General features: G+C 35.4%; 1 protein-coding gene across 50 annotated transcripts in view; it reads left to right on the top strand.

The window, feature by feature from the left end:
* Positions 1-16,722, top strand: part of TRDN (triadin) — a 233,660-nt gene that overhangs the window by 7,587 nt on the left and 209,351 nt on the right. For 34 of the 50 annotated variants that reach the window (XR_010471337.1, XR_010471336.1, XR_010471335.1 and 31 more), the window contains exon 1: positions 6,013-6,052. The exons of 3 other annotated variants lie outside the window; for them this stretch is intronic. Coding sequence is in view for 44 of the 47 variants with exons in the window: in XM_065056790.1 (XP_064912862.1) it covers positions 6,028-6,052 (25 nt within the window). In the remaining 3 variants the exon portion in view is untranslated. Of the gene's footprint in view, positions 1-5,980; positions 6,053-16,722 lie in introns of those variants that run through there. 13 more of the 50 variants (XM_065056806.1, XM_065056818.1, XM_065056803.1 and 10 more) reach the window with 8 other exon arrangements.

Here is a 16,722-nt window from a genome sequence, read left to right as displayed (position 1 = left end):
ACAGCAAGGAGAGCAAGTGCATATGATTTTTTAATCAGCAGTTGGACTGATCTATAATTTGCTTCTGGCAGCAAATACTGCCAAAACAGGTGGCTCAGCCTAACAGTCCTAATCCAAGTGCTAGCACTAGTTTATTTGGATATTCTTAACCACGTTGGTGGAAACATTAGTTATTTTGTAGCTGCTATCAAGGAAATCTGTGAAATTACATTTTGTGTGCTTTAATAAATTAGTGTCCAAGTAGAAAAAAGAAAAAAGGAAAGATTTTGAGTTCAGGATTAGCAGCAGAACCAGAAGACTTTTCAATCACTCTTGAAGTGACTTTCCAGTCATTTATTAGCAGCTTAATAAAGAAAGAAAACTAAAGACCGTAAAATAAAATAAAAATAAAACAAAGAGCCTAAGTATGTTGTTATGGTGCTTTTATAGTCTTTTTACAGGTGTTCCTTAGCTGCTATATTGTGTGTCTTTCTTCTGTGCTTTTTTCCTGTGCAAAACAATAGACTTTGTTAGTGAGAAGTGATAAGAGGCATCAGCTACACAGTAACCTGACCTTCTGCATAGCAGGTAAATAAGCCATATAATTAGTTTAGTTTAGTTTAGTTTAGTTTAGTTTAGTTTAGGTTTTGTTTTGTTTTTCTTATATTTGGAATGGACTTATGTTGAATGGCTTATTTTTAAACTCTGGATCCACAAGATGCAAATTTTACTTATGGCAGAAAACTAAGAATTCACCCTGGGGCTAAAGTTTCACTGCAGTTTATTTTCCTCTGGGGCCACTGCTGGCATTCACAAGGCAGTTTGAAAGTTCAGATCTAAACTTCAGCAACATATAGTTTGGACAAATAAAAAACAATTAAAATTCCTCTTGCTTCACATAATTCCCTTTTGATTTTATGTCATTTCATTCTATACCCCAGCCCATGATTTGCTGTGGTCTTCATCACTTTATTAGGATTAAAGTACTTGCTCCCTGTGGTAGGTGTTCTTAACTCAATTTTACACTGGCAGTCACATATCATTTAGACTGTCAGGTTCCTTGCCTTTTGGAGTACCATGCTGACACGTCAAAGAGCACAACAGCAATGCAGGCTTTAACACTGTCATGGCCAGTGTGGCTGCTGGTTTACAGAGATGGTCCAGCTGCGGCAGAGTGATACTCTTGGTGCGCATACCAAGGTACGTTTTCCTGACACCCCTTGTCAATACCACTTGTCAGTATTCAGAGACGGATGCACAGGGCCAGCAGGGTACTCTTTCAGGTCAGCATCACACAATGACAATGAGACTAAGCAGCTTAAAAATTTAGCTACCAAGCAATGACCCTGGCCTGTCTACTTGTACCTCAAGTCACATGCACTGTCTCTTCATTTCCACAGCTACAAATTGTTAGTTGTAGAAATACTGGTGAAGGATACCTGGTGAAAGACTAAAGGAGATCTCTGAAGACGGCAATTTATAAATGTCCTTAGAAAGTTGGCAGGTCCTATATCTCCTGCCGGTAAATATTTAGGAGAAGATTCCAAAGGATTATCTTTAGCATCCTCATATTACATGTAATTGCAACCACAGAAATGTACTATTAGAACACAGAAGTCCTTAAAACTGTATACAAAAAAAACTCAGTACAGACACTAAGTACTCTGCCTTGCAACAGTCTCAGGATATTTATTACTATTATTGCTACTACTACTATTATAAATAATAATAATAATAATCATCATAATCGTTATGATGATTATTATTATTACAAATGGGGACTGGACTGGACTCAATGGCAGATGTAGTTAGAGCTGCCACTGTTGAAATATGAATACAAAAAGCCTGGCACCTCTGAGAAATGTCTTCTACCAATGTACAGCTTAATTTGTATGTGCACAATAGCTCCAGCAGCAGCCCTGCAGTTGGTCCTTTCTAGTCCAATCTATTGCAGGTCACAGTGCAAGGCTGATGACCGGCCACTGGCACTTTATCCTCCCATGCAGGGAAGAAAGAACAGACACACAGCTCTGCCTGCTCAATGCACCAGAGACTGTGCACTGATCTAATCCGGGGAGGTGAGGAGAGGAGAAAGACAAGATTTCTGTGCCAGCTGTTTGTCTGCCACAACTTATTCCCCCAGTGGAGCAAGAAGGAAGCAGGAGTCAAATAGAGATGTGACAATGAGTCACAATTTGGTCCTTATTTTGCTGCTGAGAGCTGTGCAGCTACACATTCCCTCTGTCTCTGGGCAGGCTGCAAGGAGACAGGCTGGCCCTGAGGCCACACACAGCTTGTCAGTGACAAAATCAAAATTAGCTTATGGATTTCGGTCCTTTTTCAGGCTATTTGATGACTATGAAAAGTTTTGAGATGTAAACCGTTTCAAAAGACAGGTTTAACAAGATCTATATGCTTGAAGATTAATATACATGAAACTGATAATGTATGAGAAATAACACACAAGAGCCAGGGGGTAAAATCATAACAACTTCATGAGTGTGATGGCCAGAAGCTAACAACACTCTTCAGTTGGGAAAAAGTTTAGCAAAGTCACACAGCAGGCAAGAGCAGAATAGCTGTTTCTCCTGGTAATTCATGAGTCACTGATAGAGGTGCCAGTGTTACCAACCGAAAAAGGGGCATAGATAAATAAATTAGATTAGGTGATTCATCCTGTGGCAAAAGGTATGTGAGGTGTTTCCTAACCTTTAGTTAGACTGCCATTTAACCATTGAGTTAGGAGGTTTCTATAGAATTTTTTTACAAAAAGCAAATTTGCAAAATTAGAATATGTCTTTTTCCATTTTCAGTGTTGATTAGGAAGCAGATAGTATACCTTTTGCAGTGGGCTAAGGAAAACACAACAATTTTGGCAATGATTTTTTGGAGGAATCAGTCTGCTCTTGTTCAGAAGTACCAAGTAAAATTGACAGCCTAATTACATGAAGTGATAAAAAGTCAGAGAACCCAGACTGCCTGTAAAAAAGTAAGACTTTGGGGGAATAGAAGCTACAAATTCTCAGTGAAATCCCTTAAAACTTGGATTCTCCTGTGCCTGAGGGCCTGGATAACTGAGCTGGTTATCTTGGCTGTGGCCTAGATGCTTTCTCATAGCCTGTTGAGGTATGCAAACGTGAGGCCAAATTTGTTAGCTTAAGTTTTAGGTTTAAGAATTTGTGTACAATGTTACTCACGGTTGGTATGGTATCTATGCATGTTCGGTTGGTACAGAGATAGTCCAAGATATCATTACCTTAGTTAACCCCTCAGGTAGCTGTGGACAGCAAGAAGCGTTAAAACCTATATGCCAGAGATTGAAGCTAATGCATCATGTTGCTAGTCCGTGGCAGACTAAAAGTGTGTGTGTGCAGTTAACTCATGTTTAGCTTGTGTGCAAACAGATGGGCTGTAGTTCTCATCATTTATTGAATATTTGTAAAGGAACGTTGTGCTCAAAATTATTTGGAAACATATTTTAAGGTCACTTACATAATGAGAAATATGTTCAAAAGCCTAGTAGTGTTTTCAAGTTATTGTGGTGATCAGTTCCCACTGATTTTAAAAACGAAATCTGTGAAACTACTTAGGTTTCTGAAAGTCCAAATCTATACATTGAGGTACCTAATCCTTGAAAAAAATCTTGTCTATTAATATTTTGAGTACTTTTATCCCTTCCCTCCAATGTAAACACTGAGTAAGAAGTGGATTACTCCTGCTTTTATTGCTCTGCTCTGGAAAGCAGTTACTGGTTTAGTTTAAAACACATTTCATGATGCAGGTTTGGCTTCAGTCCAGGACACACTGAGGACAGATAAACCAGAGTTGACCTCTTTGAGGCAGGTCAACTGCTTACAGAAATGGAGAAGCTTTCATTTTCTTACTGGTGCTGATATCCCCTGGTTCCTGCTCTGTTTAAGAAGATTGAACTAGTGGACAGTGCTCATTTTACCAGCTTAAATCGTATTTAAAGAAGTAGAGGGCAGATTGCTTTAAATCATAATTATTGAAAAACCTTTTAAATCACCAGTTTTAGTCATGAGTTAAATCATCAAACAAGAAGCCTGTGTTTCAAAACAGCATTTTGAATTTTTTTTGCATGTGTCTTCTATCATTCTTTTTCCCAAAAGAATGGAAAAGAGACACTGATGCCTATTGGCCGGTTACCAGTATGATGCCTGACTAAAACCTTTCTCACTAAAATTGTGCCTTTTACTCTCAGAGAGAAGGGTAATCTAAATCTCTCATTATTAAACCACTTATCCAGATTTGCAGTCTTTACATGATGTGGGGGTATTTTCATTGTTTTTGTTTTGTTTGTGTTTTGTTTTTTGTTGTTGTTGTTGGTTTGGTTTGGGTTGGGTTTTTTGTGTTGTTTTGGTTTAGTTTGTTTTGTTTGTTTTTGTTTTGGTTTGTGTGTGTTTTTTGCTTTGGTTTTGGTCTTTTTTTTTTTTTCAATAATAAAGAACGGTAAACGGTGCATTTCTTTTTTTACTAGGTAGCAATTTAATTTTTACTTGTGATTGCTGTCAAGCTTAATTAAGATGAAAATTGGAATTCAATTAAAATGGTACAAACCCAGCATTCTAAAATTTCGTATTTGTGTACTGTAAATGTACTGAATGTATAGGGAAAGTCAACTTTAAAAAGAGTCTGTTTTGAGAAGCTAAGTGTTTAATTAAACAAATACAAAGCTATTAATAATTTGGTTTCTGGCCACTGCATCCTACAAGAATATATGACTGATAGAGCTCATTTTCTTTAATATAATGTTTATTCAAAGGTTAGAGAAAAAAAAAACATATTTTCTGCTTTGAAAAAAAATAATCTAATTAATTCTTGACATAGAATAAGATAATAATTTAGTTCAAATGGTAAAATAAACTGAAATTAAGAACATATTATTTGCATTTGCAAACAGGTTATATTCTCAAATAAAAGCCTAACTTAATTTGACTCCATCTGCTTAGCCAGTGATTTTGAATAGCTTGGTGATTTCTTTAGCTTTCTTCACAATTGTAAAGGCTAGATCATAGCTTTTTGTTTAAGTGATTTCTATACATGGCAGTTCAAAAGTGCATGGTAGTGTAAAAGTGTAATCCTTAGCACAGGTTTTCTTAATTTCATATTTAAATTTTCAAATACGTATTTTTTAAAGCATTTAAAGAAAACTCTGTTTGTCATTCCAAAAGCACCAACAATTATATTCCCTGCCTTTCCTCACTGCACCGTCATTTGTTTGGGGCTTAAAAAGGAGAATTATTTAAGATTAATACTGAAATGTCTTCAGTAGTTGCAGATGTATAGACAGGTGTAAAACAGCAACTTTTTTTTCTACAGTTCTTTCACACTAATTTAAAACACATTCAAAGGTATGGTTAAATAGAACTTCACAGAGACATGAAGATTTAATATCCTTTATGTTGGCAGATCAGACTGGTAACAGGGAACATGAGGTAGATAAGCAGATCTGAACTGTAAATTCACTGCATCTTAAGACTTTGAGCTGTGCACTTAAGCTATAGTTCTTATCCATGTGATTCCACTGTCATATTCTCTTGTTAGCTTTAAAGATTTTTATTGTAATTATGATTATTTCATATTTTAGTCCTAGCCATGTTTCTTTATATAAATCTTGTTTTGGTGCATTGGAACATGATAATTGACTTTGGATCCCTGAGTGGGAACATATTTAAGCTGTGTGTTGTCAAAAGGGACTTGTAAGTTTTAGCTTCTAGTTTTATTTCTAATATGTGTTTACAGCACAGTTGGCTTATATAAGCAAGTATTTCAGAAATTATGAAGCAACATGGCTACCAAATATGTCACTGATGGTAGAGAAAGTGACACCAATAGGTAGTAGAAGAGATATCAGATGACGCTGCCCTGTTCCACATTCTGTCTTTTTCTTCACAGCCTCTGATACTTTTTTTGCCCTGTAATTGTTTTCATTTTTCTTTTCTCCCTCTTCCAAGGATTCAATAGACAAGACTGCAGGTAGTATGCCAGAGATGTAACTCTAGTCCCTTCTCTAAATGCAAAACATAGATGGAAGAATATGGTAAAGCACATAGTAAGTAGCTACGTTTTTCTTCAGACTCCCTAGATTTTAAGGAAAAGAACTGAGCTAACAAAAGAGGTCATTTAATGTGAGGGAAGCTAAACAAAACAAAACTGCCTATGCTAAAACTCACCTATATTACAATTTCAGACAAATCAGTTAAGTTGCTCAAAATCATGGTCAGTGCTGAGTTTTGCCTTTAGAAATCAGAATGAAAAAGCTGTGGCTTTAAGACCTGAATAAGCCTCACTTGAGTCCTACAGCACAGTGTGAACTGGTCTCTGGCCTAAAAGTTCTGCTTGGTGCCATGTGAAGGCATTTACCGTAAGAAAGGAAAATATAAAATGTCAGACACAGAAAAACTTTCTCACTGGAGAAGCATCCTCTCTCCATATTCAAAGACAGCTTTAAAAAGTCCTTTACAAATATGTAATGAGTAAAGACCTGCTACTCCCTGTACATGCTTATGTTCGTGGAACTTCAAAAGTATCTCTGTACCTTTGCCTGGAGTCAAATTGTCAAAGGTACAATGAATCTAAGCCTTTGTAGCCTCCTTTGGTATGTAAATGAACTATTTCTTATATTCCATTATATAGATTTAAGTTGTGGTTTTCTGTGCATGTCAGGAAGGCTAAATCTTGTTTCAATCTTCACTAAGAGGTTATTCACAATTGACACAATTATCATAAATATAATTTTGTGGTTACTATTTTACTGGTTTTAGAGGCATAATTTAATACATCTATTCAAATGTTAAGATCCTCATTTTGCTTTGACCTTTTCCTTCTATATCAGGTAGACCTTAATTTTGGCTTCAGGTCTATCTATGTAACTCCTCCTGAAGTCAACTGAATTGGTACATGAGGATATATGATCCAGAATTTAACATCCCATAAAGGCAATATCACCTCTATATGATACAGTTCAAGCTATATAATTTTCACAGTTTTATAATCCCAATATTTAAACTACAATCATAATGTCAATTTAATGTAATTTCAATTGTTTTTTCTTTTTTTAATGGAAAACTTCAAACCCTCTTCTTCCCAGACTTTTTGTCGTATCACCATCCATAATAGGATTAAAAAATGTTAACATTTCACAGGGAGATATCTAAAGTTAGACTCATCCCTTTAAATGTACTTTTTGTTTGGTTTGGTTTGGTTTTTTACAGGACTATTCTTATAACACTAATAATAGCACAAGATCTATGATGAGGTTGAATGTCACCCCTGTCTTCCTGGGACAGCTACATGACCAGATGGCTTGACTACATTCTATCACTTAAAGCAAAACCACTATGTAATCTGCTCTTAATTGTGTAACAACCTCTAAAGACAATGAAGATGTTATTTTGGTAGTAGAGAGTGAATTCTGGGGATATAAGGTTTTCTCCTGCTAAAAATAAAAAGCAAAACAAAACAAAACAAAACAAAAAAGGGCTCAAAAAGATTTTTTTTTTTTCATTTTCATTTTGTTAATCTGTAAATATATTTGATAAAGTTATCCACTTTGGTAAGTGGCATGTCCACTCAGGATTAAATACAAGCAGTTTTTTCACAGCAAAAGTAGTCCTGTTATCAGATGCTGAAGCAGAATTAATCCATGTGAGATACATTTATCCTAAAATAAATCTCTTGTTCTAGACATTGTGATTTTGTATTGATTACATAAAAGCCAGTTGAAATGCTCTGGAGAATGTAGTGTGCTAGTCTGCTGTTAGTAAACCAGACGAAGTGACAAATTTCCAGATCAGTAACAGACAAAACTCTTCTTTCCCAGCCTACTTTCTCTCTTCCTTCCCCTTCCAGAAACAAGTGCACTGGAGCCCTCTGCCCAGAGACAGATCTCCATCCCTATTCCCTGCATTTGTCACGAGCTGGAAATCCATAGATTTTGTAATACAGAATGGTTGGATTGAAAGTGACCTCTGGAGATCATCTAGTTCAACCCAGCAACTTTATTATATTTTGTCTGCAAGTTGCTATTGAACTAGAGGTTTCCTGTGATTATTTTTGTTTTCTTTTAGTGATTTGTGCAGAACTCATGTAAGAAAGATCACAAGGGAAACTTCACTAGGCAGCTATTATTCTGGAAAGAAGAGAATTTAGTAACTTTGGAAATTATGGAGAAAACAGCTACAAATATTTGAGAATGCAACTTCAGGAAATACATTTTGATTTGCAAGGTTAGCTACAACTATTGACGAGGCTTGAGCACACACTTAAAATTAAATGTGAATTAAATGTACATATGCAGATATAAGCGTGAGTGGTCATTGTGCAGTTTTGCCCGAGCTAATGAATTCAATATAATTTCAACTATACAGGCAAAACAATGAGGGCCAGGCTTTTGTCTTAAAAACTAATTAGCAGGAAGTTTCTTTTAAGAATATATTTGCCATTATTTCTTTTTTTTTGCCCAGTATATGCTAATGCACCTCACACTGAGAAGTGCTAAAGGCAGTTTTACAAAAGAGATACAGATGACTAAGTTAGTTTTATAACATGGTTGCTATCCACTCTTCAATGCATCATGCTAAGCGTGGAAAACCAGGAATAATACTGCACCTGCAGAGGCTGCCAGAACTATAAAGTGGCACTGGATCTATTTTTTATTTCTTTTTTTTCCTGTGGTATTGCCTAGAGGTAAGGACATCATTGGACTCATCACCTTATTTTCTGTAGCAAGTAACAGTCATTACCCTAGAATCTTACAATAACTTTAATTTATAAAGATTCTTTTATTCCATTAATGAATGACTTTGTCAGCTATCCCTAAGGAATAACAAGTGAAAACAACCTTCCCACAAATTCACTGGTTCAACTTATTGTGAATGAAAACTCAGCTAGCGTGTTCATGCTTTTACAGAATACACTCTCTGCACTCATATTCTTGAAGATATCATTCCACATTTTTCTTTGTCTCCATCCTATTTTTGTTCCACTTTTTAAATTTACTATAAACTCTTTTACATTTGTTGACTCATTGAATTTACCAAGTCGATAGCTTTGAAATCACTATTGTTGGTACTGTGAACACAATCTTTGCTATCTTTAAATTTTTGTTGAGAATTTCACTTTGTCTAATTGAATAATTCTAAGTCTTCAAAAAATAGATGAACTTATTTAGGTCTTTAATGAAAGTTGTCTACATGAAGTTTGCGAAAACTCTGAATCTTGTTTTAGAAAATATTCTCTTGTTTTCAGCTAGTCAAGACTTCATATCTATGTTTGCTTTCAATCTTTCCTCTTCTTTTATGCCTTTCACTATTTTAATTAGAAGAATCAAACTTTTCTGATACATTAAATGTAGAAATATTACCTTTTATTCTCACAGTGATTGGAGAGAATATTTTCAATGGTTTTGAATGAAATTAGAACTACAGCAGTCTCTCATCAGCTGAAAAAAAGAGCACATGTTCTGTCTGAAAGAGAATAAATTTTTAGTCCTTATCTGTTAGTAAGTTGCTGATTTACTTTTTGTTGCAGAAATGTCTGTTTTGCTTTGTGTTTCCAACTTGCTTAGACACTAGGGCAATGAAGTGGGAAGATAAGGAAATCATAAATTAGTTTGTTCTTCACTGATTTTATAACCAGCATTTCACGAACCCTTTTTTGGACATAGACATGAATAATGTGAAATTCCCAGCACATGGACTGTTAATTTTCCACAAATCTCTTGTACAAATGCCATTTTCATGGCTTGTGTGCTTCCTAAGGTATTGTCTGAATTTGTTCTCTATAAAAGTTACTTATCCAAATTTCCACTATATACATCTAAGCTCTTTTAAATCTATACTTCTTTCTGCAGAGAAGTAGCTCCTGACTAAAGGTGATGTGAAGTATTAGCTGGAACAGAACTACACTGCACATGACACAAATCCTGACAGTATTGTTCCAGGAGAAGTATGTTACCCTTATTTATACTTGCAGAATTTTATCAACATTTGCAACACTTGATCACAGGAACAGTGACTTTAACAATCTCCTGATGTTTAGTGGTCTTTCAAGTCCATTTGTGTAGTGTTTTTTCTAGGGAATAGCACTCTTCGAGAAATGTATACCCAAGGGACTCTGTCAGGTTGTAGTCCGACAGGTCTGAGCATATGGAAGTGGAGGGAAGAACATCTAACCTGCACTTGCCCATTTGGTGGCAAGGAAAACATTACAGCTCTTTCACACAACAGATATCTCATGAATGTCCCTTAAAAGCTAACAATACCACTCCTGCCCTGATCAGCAGGATGAGAAGGAATGAACTGTTGATCCAGATTTGGAAACAGGCTCATCTGTAAATAAGACTGGTGTCTTCTTTAAGTCTTATTTGCCTGGTTAGGTGGTATGAACCTTTTATTGTAGATCCCAACAATGGAAGAACCCTAAACATACTTTAGCTTTTCTGCACTAATCAAGTAGCCTGAAGCACAGATTCTGGGGAGTACACAGAATGCTGTGCAGTGTGTAGGTAGAGTTCTTTAAAAATATCATCCTTTACAGAGTCTTTCACAGTTTCTCTGTGACACTTGGCTTAAAGTTTAATTAAAGCACTACCTTAAATTAAAAGCCAAGAAAAGTTATAGCAAGTGTAGTAGAATGTCTTACGGCCTACTTCTCTAATTCATTATTAGTCATTCAATTATTTTAGATGCACTTTGTGTCTATTCTTGTCTTCCACCATAATACTTTGATAGCTTTTTGAATGTATTGTACCTTTTCGGGTATGAATTGTGTTAGTGAGTGAAAGATTATCAGTTATGTGACCGTAAGAATACAGTCAATGTAAGCTGTGAGGCTGAAATATCAACTGTAATGCAAATGTTCATCTTCAATAAATGAGAATGTATGCATTTTTTATTTATTAGCACTTATCTAATTACAGTTGAAGCTGAAGTCTATTGATATAATAGAAAAGGAAATTAATAAAGAAAGGTTAGATGATGAATAGGCCTTTGACCAGGATATAACAGCCAGCAAAATATTGCAAAGATGTATACAGAATAACTAATTAGCTCTTGAAAGCTTTTTTAAAAATTTAGAAAGGACTATCAACTTCTACATCTGCAGAGGACATCTCTATCTCTTTTCATTATTTTGACAAAGTTATCAGTTGAGACTGCTGTATTAATATTAAAGAAACTTCAGAGAATTGCTTGAAAGTTTCCTGAAATGAGAAAGTAGCAGTAGCTTTGGTACTCTTAAAATCCAAGATTTAAAGATTTCAAGAAACTTTATACACAAGCTGAATGTGTAAAAATGGCTTGAAAAGATGGGAAAAGAATACAAACAACTACACTCAGAGGAAGTCTGTGATATATCTAGCTTAAACACTACAGAATATGGAGAAGCAATGAGCCAGAAGTTAGAGCAGAAGACCCAAGTTCAGGTCCATCTCCTGCCAGACTTTCAGTGTGGCTTTCACTCTCCACTTAATTGCTGCATCATTTCCTTTCTTTTGAATGAAAATAGAATGGCCTTACATCAGAGTGTGAGCTGAGGGGAAGGTAAATATTGTAAGACTGGGGGCAAACAAATCCAGATTTGAGGATCTATAAAAAACCCGGAACATAATTGCGTGCTTTGAATATGACCTGAGACTATGTGAAGCTTTTTCATAAATAAGAAAATGTTTCTGTTGATGTGTTTGAGCATTCATAGATTTGTGAATATAGCACAGGCAGTTTGGACAGCAATACCAGGCTAAAAATGTCCTTTCAGCTGCTGTCTCTATTTCATTGATATGGAACAAAGGGTGTTTGATGAAGGAGAGTGGGATGAAATCAGGACAAATATGCATAAAATCCCTTTCAGGCATTATGATTGAACTTCAGGCATAGATATGCAACTTTTTTCTTCTCCTTTTCTACCACCAGGAGAGTCAGTGAGTAAAGCACAAAAGACTGAGATTGGGGCAAAATACCAGGAGTGATAGAGCGGTCCTACAAGTGTCTGATGTTCATGCAAGCTGGGTGGAAACTTTGGAACACCTGCTATTACTGTGGGCTTGGAATACTGGAGCTCCTACTGTATGGATCTGCTATTTCAGAGAACATAGGGAGGTGTTATAGCTTGCGAATGAGAGCTGAATGGTTTTGCGATGACTTTGTGCATGTTTATAGCAGATGCTAAAGATTATTTGATTAAGAATCAATGGAGGGAAATAAGGAAACTCTCATTCCAGACAGGTCAAAGTTTTTCCCTGGTGAACTCACTTTCTGTTCCAGTTCGCAATAACGATATGGAGGGGCCACCTTGAGATGGCGTTTTTTAAAAAAATCCAGAATAAACCCTTTCACACTGCAGTGAAGCAAGACTTTAACCTTATGAATTATTTTTGGACTGATTATGCCATTAAAAACAGTGGAAAGGTTTTCCTCTGTTCTAAGATGTATCACTGAGGTTTGAGGACCGTTTTGATGCAGTCTACTTAGATGTTAATTAGTCTTCCATGACCAAATACAGTGGAAACCTATTTTGTCTTGGCTTCTAATGTTTTAATGCTGACACAGGAACTGATAGAGGCTATGAAGTTCAGAAAGATTCACATTCCAAAAATGTAAGTAAATGGATACCTGATCCATTAATAGGGCAGAGACATGCCCAGAAAGGTAAACTCAGACATGTCTAAACTATTTTGTTCCATTGGTATTCTAGTACTGATTAGGAAAATGTGATGAGAATGGATTAAAATTAATGATCATTTTGCAACACTCTATGCTATGCCTAAACATGTGTACTTTGTATTCTAAAATTTGGAATCTTACACAGTTAAAATGATTTCACAAACATGTCTCATGTCTCTCAGTCTTACCATTACTGCATTCTTCCTGGTTTGTGTTATATACTTAGAAGCTTAATTTAAGTAGGATAAAGAGGTATTTTAGGCATACTCTATATAGATAGATATTAAAAATAAATCATATTCTGGTTTAGGTATCTTTGAATTCAAAGAAGATTTTTACCTTGTCAGTCACTGAATACATTTAAAGCATTGTTAGCCTACAAGTAAATCTTTCATATGAATCCTTTTCAAGATTAGGATGTCACTTCTCTGAGTCACTTAACAATTAAACCGTGGATCAAAATTCTTTTTTCCTTACTAATACCTGAATCCTATAGCAAAAACATCCTCGTCAGACATTACAGCTTTTATATGGATAAAATTTTCATTTTCAAGAAGGTAGGGAAAAAGTCATTTTTACTTTCATGGTTCAGCAACTTAGTTCTGAAAAAAAAATAGATATATTCACAACATTAGCAACCTGTTCTGTACTAGCAGTAGCAATTTTGTGTTTAGTGGGGAAAAAAAAAAAAAAAAAGATGGTTTAAAATTATATCATTATTGTTTTAAGTGAAAGCCATTAATACATAATGTTGTGGTATACATACTTGAAAAATACATTCATTTGGGATTTGGATTTACTCTGCTGCATGGGAAAATAAGTTAGTATATCTTGTAGAAAAAAGACAAGTCTTGAGCTACATTCATCAGTTGATAGTTTTATCAGTTGTCTCTTTGTAAATCACAGGAGTTGTGTAATGCCCTTATTAAACACCAGAAAAGACTAAACAAAAAACAAATTCTGCCCATATAACAGTAATACAATACACACGAAAAATAACCTTGTACTTCTTGGTCTCACATGCAAATTTCCCTGGTTATCATACATGACATTGCAAGTTAGAGTTGGTGTAGAAATTAGAACTTCACTTGTATCTGGGAAATAAAACAAAGAACCTTTTTAGGTGCACACATCAAAGTCTTGCTTTTCATGCATTCATTTTTTTTCAAGAAAAAGTCATAGCTGACCCCTAAAATCTGAATTTGGATTCCATAGTTTCTTCAGATGAGTAATAGTGAAGAGGTATGGAACCATATTTACTTGTGCAAATATTTTAATCCAATTTTGCCATAATCTCAAATTTCATTTTATATGCCACATTGATATCTCACTGTCTAGCGCTGGATATTTCTAGGAATTATTATACAGAATGGCTCCATTTCTGAAACTAAATAATGTAGCTGGGTAACCACTTCTTGACATTTATCACTGGGATAAATTAGAGACCACTCTGAATCTTCTATCTGTTTGGGCAGTTGAGGTCTTTATTATTTTATCTCATTTACTCTGCAGAGATTTGAAGAGGTGTGATAAGAAGATTTAAATTGCAGGTCAATCTACAGTCACTTAGATAAAATTAGATGAGGAGGGTTTGTAAGCCTAATTTCCAGCTCACAAAAGCAAGAGTCCCTAAAACAATTTGTAGTCTATTCATTGTGCTTTGAGCAACTCTTCTGGTTTTGTTTGATCAGAATGTGGTAGTGTGAAAATCAGCGACATTAGAAGTCCTCTGGGCTTAGGTATGGGTACAAAGCAGATCCACTAAGAGTCTCATTTGTTCTTAATTTATTTCTGGGTGAAACTCTGGTATGGCTTACAATTTCTAAAATCTGGTCACGACCTTGTTCTAGTGATGGGTGTTGATTGATTTGGGCTGACAGGAGGAAGGATGCAGAGAATGGATATGATTACTGAAGTGATATTTTTTTCCTTGGGTAACCTTCAAGGAATCTTAAATCTCATTTTTTTATCTTTTCAGTGTGTAGATGTGGTGCCATAAAAATATCTTCACAGGAAGAGAAGAAAAGATAGCTAAGACTCTGTACCTGTACATGAATGCTACGTAGTGTTTTTTTTCTCACTGGACTTGAACTGGCACGTTTTTCACAGGTTCCAAAGCTCAGCCAGGGTATAATCCCTAATAAAATGGATTAAGGCATTGCTACTTGATGGCAGCTAGTTCAGAAATGACTGTGAGTAAGGGAGAGCATTGCTTCCTACTTGGTCAAAGATTTTGCCACTTAGAATGGGTCTCAGTAGTCTCAAAAACATCCCATTTTCTCCAGAAATACTACTTTCTTAAAAGAAAAAAGCTTTCTACTAAGATGTATCTGTAGCTTCTAATATGTATTTGTGGTTTATATTAAAGAAACCTTTGTAAGATAGTGTAATGATTTCCCAGTTCTTGAACATCTCAGAACACATTTTAGATGACAGATGTATTGTGAATATGTCCCCCCAACAAAGATCAGCTGTCCCGACTGTGACAGCCTACCCTGTGTCTCAGCTGCCCATTGAGATCATTCCCATTCATCAGAGGTGAATTATAATATTAATTCAGTCTATCAAGGTTAAACTTTAACTTCAGATTACTATTTTTGCAATCAGTGCTGCAAAAAGTAAATTATAAAACACACCCTAACTTTTACTTAAAACTGAATTCTAGTCCTTGGTGCCAGTTCAAGCGCCCTCTTGTGCCCTAAAATCGAAGGGATATTTTCCAAAGGATTCTTTCAGACCAAGAAAGAGGAGAAAACAAATCAAGACCTCCACAGGAGCCATTTCTATCATGACTGCCACTGCTTCCTAGAATTCTTTTCTTATGAGAACACACACTGAATACAAACAGTATATCATAAAGCATTTTGGGGGTTCATTTTAATTGTCCCATAAGTTTTGAAGTAAGCTTTAGAAAACCTTGTTTTCCTAGTATTTTAGGTGCTTATACAGTGGATTTGCCTTTAACTGTTCTGTAAGTATACAGATGGAGTACTCTCACAGTTATTAGAAAATAACTCCCTGACAGTAGACCTTGGTTCATCTGTTCCTGTTTATTATTGACTATAGCTAACTCCTATCTCTCATGAAATTGGTTATACTGTTTTGCAAGCCACATAGCAATTTTCTTCAGTAGACCTCTTTCAGTTTTCTCTCTCACAGAAAGAATGACCTGTAATAGTTTCATAGTAAATTGTTATTTACAGATGAGACATATCAGTGACACAGATGACTGACTTGACGTGAGCACTTATTTTATTTTTCTCCTTTTGTCAAGTAAGGAAATTTGTCTCTCCACTTTTTGGCAAAGTCTTTTTTAATACTTTTTTTTTCTTTTTTCTTTTTTCTTTTCTTTTTTTTTTTTTTTTTTTCCCCCTAGGTTAATCTTAATATAGCAATTTTTGTATTCTTCTTGGCTAGAAATGCCTTTTTCTTCTGTCTCTGGTAAGAGAGTTGGGGTCAGGTCTCTTCAGTATGACTTATGGGTATATATGTTCAAACCGTATGCATAAATAAGGTGATCTCCATATTTGAGTGCTGTAATGACTGGATAGCTCCATATGGAAGACTTGGAAGACTTGCAATGTGAGGCACTGCTTCCACTGTAAGTTGTGAAGTCTATAGTGAACTGCTTTCATTCTGAGAGTCTGTAGATATCAGTCCATTAAGAAATACAATGTTGGCCCTAACTTGAGGGTCAGGTTAGCTTGGAATAAATGAAATGAAGCAAATGATTTTATAAATCATTCCTAAACGTGCTTGTTGGAGAGAGAATAGTAGAGAGGAAGTAAAGATATGGAATTTTCTTTACAGAGTTTCTTTATGTTGGTACACTTGTCCGGGGTGAAGAAAGAGGTATTTGTAACCTACTATTTATACTAATTTCTCTCAACATTTATTATGACTATCATTATTTTTCATATGGGAACAGATTTTATTTTCGTTTTTTTCATAACAACAACAACAACAAAATAAAGACAGTGTTTTTTTCTAATCCTCTCTGAAGGATGCAGAGAAGTGTAGAGTTGAGTTTCCAAGAACAAATTACAAAGGGAATGCATAC

This window comes from Columba livia, chromosome 3, assembly GCF_036013475.1.
Source record: "Columba livia isolate bColLiv1 breed racing homer chromosome 3, bColLiv1.pat.W.v2, whole genome shotgun sequence".
NCBI classification, from domain to species: Eukaryota; Metazoa; Chordata; class Aves; order Columbiformes; family Columbidae; genus Columba; species Columba livia.
This window is presented reverse-complemented; position numbering and strand designations above follow the sequence as displayed.